Genomic DNA, 7,037 nt, shown 5'->3' on the forward strand with positions numbered 1-7,037 from the left:
TGTAGAATCCAGATTATCAGCTGATCTGGATTCCATCGTAAAGCACATGAAGAAGCCGACCATTGATATAAAGAAGTCCGATGGTAACCCGTTGGAATTTAGGCGTTTTCTGCGCCAATTCAAGTCCCGTATCGTGGCGAATACTGATACTGATGATGAACGGCTTAATTTTTTGGAGCAGTATACAACGGGAACACCAAACAAGATTGTTGGGGGTTACAGTTACCTCGACTCTACAAGGGCTTATGAGGCAGCTTTAAAAGATTTAGATGAGAGATATGGTGATCCAGAAATAATAGCGAATGCATTCATCAAGAAAGCTGTTAATTGGCCGACGATAAAATCTGACAACTGCAGAAGTTTGGATGATTTCTCAGTGTTTCTTATGGAGGTAGAAAACGCGGTCAGAGAAGTGAATGCATTGCAATTATTAGAGTATCCTGACAATATACAGAAGCTTGTGAGTAAACTGCCATATAATTTGCAAGAAAGATGGAGATCAGTAGTCCAGTCCACAAAGGCAACTGGAAATCTCGTTTCACTCAACACATTGGTCAGCTTTGTGAAGAATCTAGAAAAGCCAATGATCCGACCTATGGAAAAGAAATGATGATGATTCCTGTATCCAGTGGTATCAAGCAACAGGAACCAGCGATGAAGAGACCAGAAACTGTATCAGCCATCACTGTAAATGACAGATCTGCATTCTTTAATACCAATACTGATGAAAACCGCAGACAAACACATCTAGCACTGATGAAACCTTGTTTATATTGCAAGAGTGATCATATCTTGGCTGACTGCCAGGTGGTGGTGAAGATTCCTTATAAGGAAAGAATCTCCTTTTTGATGAAGAACGGTTTATGTTGGGGATGTCTGAGGAATGGTCACCAAAGAAGGTTCTGCCGGGTGAAGCTAATCTGTGATAAATGCAGGAAGTTTCATCCTACAGTACTACATGATGATGATTATAGAAGGGAACCAGCACCATATAACAAAGATGACCATTCATCAAACACACAAGAGACCATAGAAATTGAAAGGAAGCTGTGTGGTGTTACTTTAGAAGATGTTGGTTTCTGCACTATGTCGATCATACCTGTCAAAGTGAAGTTGTCCGGTAGAACGAAAGAGGTCATCACTTATGCATTTCTAGACACTGGTAGCAGCGTCAACCTTTGTACCGAATCATTGAGGAAGAAATTGGCTGGATCTGGGAAAAAAGTTGACTTAAATCTGGATACAGTGACTTCAACTAGAAGATTAAACTCACAGTTACTGAATAACCTTGAAGTGACGCAGCTGGATGGCGGAGATATTGTAACACTACCAGTGATATACTCTATGGAGAAACTACCAGTAACCAGACACAGAATACCAACTGAGGAAGATATAAGAAAATGGCCTCATCTGATTGATGTCAAAATTCCTACAGTTGATGCGGATATTGGTCTACTAATTGGAGGAAATATTGCAGATGCGTATACTCCGTTTGAGTTTAGATCGGGCCCACCTGGGTCTCCACATGCCACAAGAACTAGGCTAGGTTGGATTCCGTGGAATTTGACGCGGCATGAAGGTGATATGGTAAACAAGATTAGCTCTGCTGTAAATAGGCTGGAAAAGATGGTTCAAGAAAGTATAAACTTAGATTTTCCAGAACGCTGTATAGACGAAAGACAGAACTGGTCAATTGAGGATCGAAAGTTTATGAAGATCATGGAAGAAGGAGTAACTATGGAGAAAGGCCATTATCAATTACCTCTTCCATGGCGGAACAAGAATATACAGTTACCGAATAATTTTGAGCAGGCAAGACGGCAACTAGGAAGTCTGAAAAGTAAACTTCTGAAGAATGATAAACTGAGGAAAGATTACAATGTCTTCATGAATAATCTAACAGATAAAGATTATGCAATGAAAGTTCCTGATGACCAGTTACACGCCAATCAAGGCAGGACATGGTATATTCCTCATCATGGGGTTTATCATCCGAAAAAGCCGGAAAAAGTCAGAGTCGTCTTCAATTGTCCTGCAACGTATTTTGGCTATTCGTTGAACGGTTTATTGTTGCAAGGACCCGATCTGACGAATAACTTGATCGGGGTTCTGATAAGATTTCGTCAGGACAAAGTGGCTTTGATGGCTGACATAGAGGCCATGTTTTACCAAGTAAGGATGAACCCTGATGATATTGACTGTCTGAGATATTTGTGGTGGCCCAATGGTGATGTCACGCAGGAACCAGTAGCGTATAGAATGTTAGTGCACCTGTTTGGTGCAGTATCGTCGCCTAGCTGCTCTAATTGGGCATTACGCCAAACAGCTGAAGATAATCGGAATTTGTACAACGGAGAAGTTGTGGAAACGATACTCAATAACTTTTATGTTGATGATTGCCTAAAGTCGAGAAAAGACGATGGCAAGACATTGGATTTTGTCAAGAGTTTGAAGTCATTATGCGCGGAAGGAGGCTTTAACCTTACCAAATGCGTCAGTAATGATCGTGCAGTATTAGAAGGTTTGCTGGAACATGATGTTGCAAAATCCTGTCAAAAGGTAGATTTAGATTTGGGCCAGCTACCCACTGAACGAGCCCTTGGAGTAAACTGGAACGTTGATGATGACACATTTGGTTATAGGATTGTGTAGAGGAGGTCATCCGATACACGCAGGGGCATCCTGTCTACGATCAGTACTGTATATGATCCTCTTGGAATTGCAGTTCCATTTATCCTATCAGCGAAGGTAATGTTACAAGATCTCTGCAGAGATAAGCTCGGTTGGGATGATGTGATATCAGAAAAGTATCAGAGATTATGGGCTGAATGGCAAAAGAACCTACCATTGCTAGAAAAGTTGAACGTATCCAGATGTTTCAAACCAGAATGGTTTGTTGGTAAGGAAGTATCCTGTCAGCTACACCATTTTAGTGACGCTAGTGAAATTGGGTATGGCACAGTATCTTACCTGAGGTTGGAAGATGAAAATGGTAACATCAACAGTAGTTTGGTTTTCGGTAAAAGTCGTGTCGCACCACTGAAGCAAATCACTATTCCTAGAATGAAACTGACTGCAGCTGCTTTGGCGGTGAAGATAAATAATATGATTCTGAAAGAACTGGAGTATGATGTAACGGATGTCTGTTTCTGGACTGATAGTACTGCAGTTCTGAGATATATAGCTAATGACACTGCAAGATACCACACTTTTGTAGCAAATCGGGTGAATCAGATCCGAGAATGTACTCAAGTAGAACAGTGGAGACACATTGAGGGCAAAATGAATCCTGCAGATATAGCCAGTCGTGGACTATCATTTAAAGATGTTAGTTCTGGAAGAAGTGACCTTTGGTTAAATGGTCCATCGTTCCTCACCAAACCAGAATCTGAATGGCCAGAATTGATTAATTTGTCACCAGATTTCCCTGATGATGAAGAAGAGCTGAAAACTGTGGCATCGATTCTTTCCAATGAGGAAGATTCAGTTTTGAAGATATACGATTATCATTCGAGTTGGTCAAGACTGAACAAATGTATCGCTTGGCTTCTACGAGTCAAAGATTACTTGAGGTCACGTTTCGGTCATGGCTCAATGAACCACACATCACAACGAATTACGAAAGAAGAGATGGATCGTGCTGAAATGGCGATAGTGAAGCATCTTCAGAACTCACACTTTCGACGTGAACTAGAAGCATTGAATGCAGGAAAATGTGTACCAGGAAACAGTTCCATTTCTCAATTAGATTCCATACTAGATGTTAATGGAATGATACGTGTCGGAGGTCGACTCAGAAGAGCGAATTTGGATTATGATGTAAGACATCCTTTATTGATACCAAAAGAAACAAGAATTGGGAAATTGATGATCATAGTCATATCGCTGTTGGACATTTGGGAAAGAATGCTGTCTTGGTTAACTTGAGAAAACGGTTTTGGGTTCTTGGAGCAACTCAGAAAATTAAAAATGTAACCCGTCCATGCGTTTTGTGTCGGAGGTACAGTGGTAAAGTTTGCGAACAGAAGATGGCAGATTTACCTAGTGAGAGGTTAACACCAGATCAACCTGCCTTTACAAATACTGGAGTTGACTATTTTGGCCCTATAGAGGTGAAAAGAGGAAGAGGTACAATCAAAAGGTATGGAGTTGTATTTACATGTTTGAATAGTCGGGCAGTTCATCTCGAGATGTCATATTCCCTTGATACTGACTCATGCACTGAGAAGGTTTAAAGCAAGAAGAGGATCAGTGAAGTACATTCGATCGGACAATGGGACCAATTTTGTAGCGGCAAAACGTGAGCTTCAAGTCTGCATCAAGAAATGGAACACTGATAAAATCCATGAGACGATGCTGCAACAAGATGTAAACTGGGAGATGAATCCGCCTGCTGCCAGTCATTTTGGAGGTGTGTGGGAGCGGATTATTCGCTCTGTAAGGAAAATTATGTACTCATTGATTAAGGAGCAAGGGCTTCAACTCAACGATGAAAGTCTGTGTACACTGTTTTGCGAGGTAGAATCTATCCTGAATGGACGTCCGATTTCTACTGTAAATAATGATGTCAATGATTTGGAACCATTAACACCAAATCATCTCTTATTGCTAGAACGTGGATCAACTTTTCCGCCTGTTGTTTTCGATGAGAATGAAAAACGACGTTGGAGGCAAATACAGTACATTGCCGACTTATTTTGGAAACGATGGGTTTCCGAATATCTACCGACCCTTCAAGAACGTAGTAAATGGGTAAAAAACCGAAGGAATGTTATGGTAGAAGATATAGTGCTAGTAGTGGACAGCTGCGTTCGAAATTCATGGAAATTAGGACGTGTGATTGGTAGACGGGAGGATAAAAATGGTTATGTACGTTCTGTCACTGTGAAGACGAATGCGGGTACTATACGTCGTCCTGTTGATAAATTGTCTATGATTTTGGAATCAGATATTGAAAAAGAAAAAAAATGTGAATAATTGAGTTCCCTCAATTATGGGGGTGGGTATGTACGGACAATTTATGTACTCTTGGCTATTATTTGTATGTGAGATATCTGACTTTTTCATTGTGAATTTCTATTCATATATTTGCCATAGCTTAGTATTTCAATATATTCTATCTGGTTTTTGTGTGTATTTGAACAGCTTTTAGGCCTTTAGAATTTGTTTCATTCAAGGTATTATGTAAATTCTGGTCATATGACCATTTCTGCATTTCTGCATTTCTGCATTTATTTGTCACTTGAATACTGGTGCTTGTACTGACAAGTTATAACTGGAAATGGCTCATAGACCTTTAAGAATTTCGGAGTCTAATATAGAATGTAGGGATTTTTATGGAGCCAAATATCACGGTATGTTTGTATTTTTATTCTTGTTATATTATGTACTTCAAAAGTGGTCTAAAATAGATTGCTGTTATTTAAGTGTAATTTAATTATTAGTTTGATGTGTTATGTAATTATATCATTGTTTACTGAAAGTTGGTATGATTTCTGTATTTTTCAGTAATCTTATGTCATCGAACAAACGAAACGGATATTAGAATATATACTGATTGATGATATACGAATTTACATCTTGGCGTTAAATGATTGAAGGGATCCCTTTTTTGCAAAGAACAGTTGCAATTTAGAAGAATACTTAAAATTTAAAAGAGAAGAAACAAAAGAGAATGAGATTATGAAAAGTATTCTAACATGTTAATCAAATTTTAATAAAAAATATGTTATTAAAATGGAGAGTAAACAAGCACACAGTGAGAACAACAAATCATTTCTAGATAGAATGAAAGATACTACAAATGCCAAATCTGTAGATTATAAATTTAAGAAGTTAACAGAATTAACAATTCATAGGAAATATCTAACTACAAATATTGATACAGTTATTAATAAATATGGAGATAAATTAGTTATCCACTTAGAATATGAAGGATTAAAGGGAAATACATATAAATTCAGAACATATTTACCAGATAGATTTCATAGATTATCTAGTGAAGATTTAGAAGAATTATGTTCTGGTGATTTCTATTTCATATATAAGGGTAAGAATGAAAAAGGGCACCATGAAATAGATTTCGAATTAAATATGTAAAATAAATGGTAGAATTAAAAGAATACAGAATATTTGTTGATTCTAGAAGACTTACAAATTATAAATCTCATAAATTACTAGTACAATTAGATAGAGAATTTAAGAATTGTGTTGATTTAAAATTAGTAAATATTAGTTTATGTAATTCTTTTTATAATATATCAGATAAAAGTCTTGATTATAATGCTTTTATAATTCACGTTAAGAGAAATAATAAATGGTATCATCTATTTTTAAGACCAGGATTATATAATTTAGAGACTTTAGCGCAAGAAATTGATAGAAAAGCTAAAACAAAAATGAGCGCAGCTGCTGGATTTGGAATTAAATTTTTAAAAAGTGAAAATAATAATAAATTAAGAATAAAGTTAGCTTATGAAGAACAACACAAATTTATAGTAAGAAAACCATTAGCTAAACTGTTAGGAATTGCACCAAATAAACTTCATGCAAATGTTGATTCTACACCAAATATAATGCCTTTTACACATTTTTATATTTATTGCAATTTAAGTGATCCTACAAAAACATTTGAAGCAACTAAAGATACAACTTGTAATTCTAGTTTATTGATATTTTACCACTAAAAAATGTTAAACAATTTGGAACTCAAATGAATTATAATTTAGCTGAATGTGATTTCAAACCATGCATTCCTCAATTTAATAATTTTAGATTAGAAATTAGAAATCACAATCGATACTTAATTGATTTAAATAATTTCCCCGTGATATATGAATTAGTTATAAGATGTAAAGAATAATTTTTTCACTTTATAAATGAATATAACAGTAGGACTGAGTTAATGTTTTGGATTTGATTTTAAACGTGAGAAAGAAATGAAATTTAACAATATAGCTGCCAAGCAGCGATGACGGGTTTTTTGCAAAGCCATTCAGAAAGATGGGAACTGTATAATTGAAATATCGATACATAGA

At 36.6% G+C, this 7,037-nt stretch overlaps 3 protein-coding genes across 3 annotated transcripts; all 3 read left to right on the plus strand.

The window, feature by feature from the left end:
• The first annotated feature begins 606 nt into the window (after positions 1-606).
• On the plus strand, positions 607-2,652 carry LOC141909272 (uncharacterized). The gene has a single exon (XM_074799661.1). The coding sequence runs from the start codon at positions 607-609 to the stop codon at positions 2,650-2,652; it is 2,046 nt and encodes a 681-aa protein (XP_074655762.1).
• Positions 2,653-2,751: 99 nt separating this feature from the next.
• LOC141909273 (uncharacterized) lies at positions 2,752-3,927 on the plus strand. The gene has a single exon (XM_074799662.1). The coding sequence runs from the start codon at positions 2,752-2,754 to the stop codon at positions 3,925-3,927; it is 1,176 nt and encodes a 391-aa protein (XP_074655763.1).
• A 101-nt stretch (positions 3,928-4,028) lies between these two features.
• LOC141909274 (uncharacterized) lies at positions 4,029-5,561 on the plus strand. The gene is made up of 3 exons (XM_074799664.1): positions 4,029-4,128; positions 4,172-4,900; positions 5,509-5,561. The coding sequence occupies exons 1-3, from the start codon at positions 4,029-4,031 to the stop codon at positions 5,559-5,561; spliced, it is 882 nt and encodes a 293-aa protein (XP_074655765.1).
• The last annotated feature ends 1,476 nt before the right edge of the window (positions 5,562-7,037 follow it).

The sequence above is a fragment of the Tubulanus polymorphus genome, chromosome 7, assembly GCF_964204645.1.
Source record: "Tubulanus polymorphus chromosome 7, tnTubPoly1.2, whole genome shotgun sequence".
NCBI classification, from domain to species: Eukaryota; Metazoa; Nemertea; class Palaeonemertea; order Tubulaniformes; family Tubulanidae; genus Tubulanus; species Tubulanus polymorphus.

Coding starts and splice junctions, on each gene's coding strand:
- LOC141909273 (XM_074799662.1), top strand. CDS start 2,752: ATGTTACAAGATCTCTGCAGAGATAAGCTCGGTTGGGATGATGTGATA.
- LOC141909272 (XM_074799661.1), top strand. CDS start 607: ATGATGATGATTCCTGTATCCAGTGGTATCAAGCAACAGGAACCAGCG.
- LOC141909274 (XM_074799664.1), top strand. CDS start 4,029: ATGGCAGATTTACCTAGTGAGAGGTTAACACCAGATCAACCTGCCTTT. Junction 4,129..4,171: donor AGAGGTGAAAAGAGGAAGAG/GTACAATCAAAA, acceptor ATGTTTGAATAG/TCGGGCAGTTCATCTCGAGA. Junction 4,901..5,508: donor CACTGTGAAGACGAATGCGG/GTACTATACGTC, acceptor TGTATTTTTCAG/TAATCTTATGTCATCGAACA.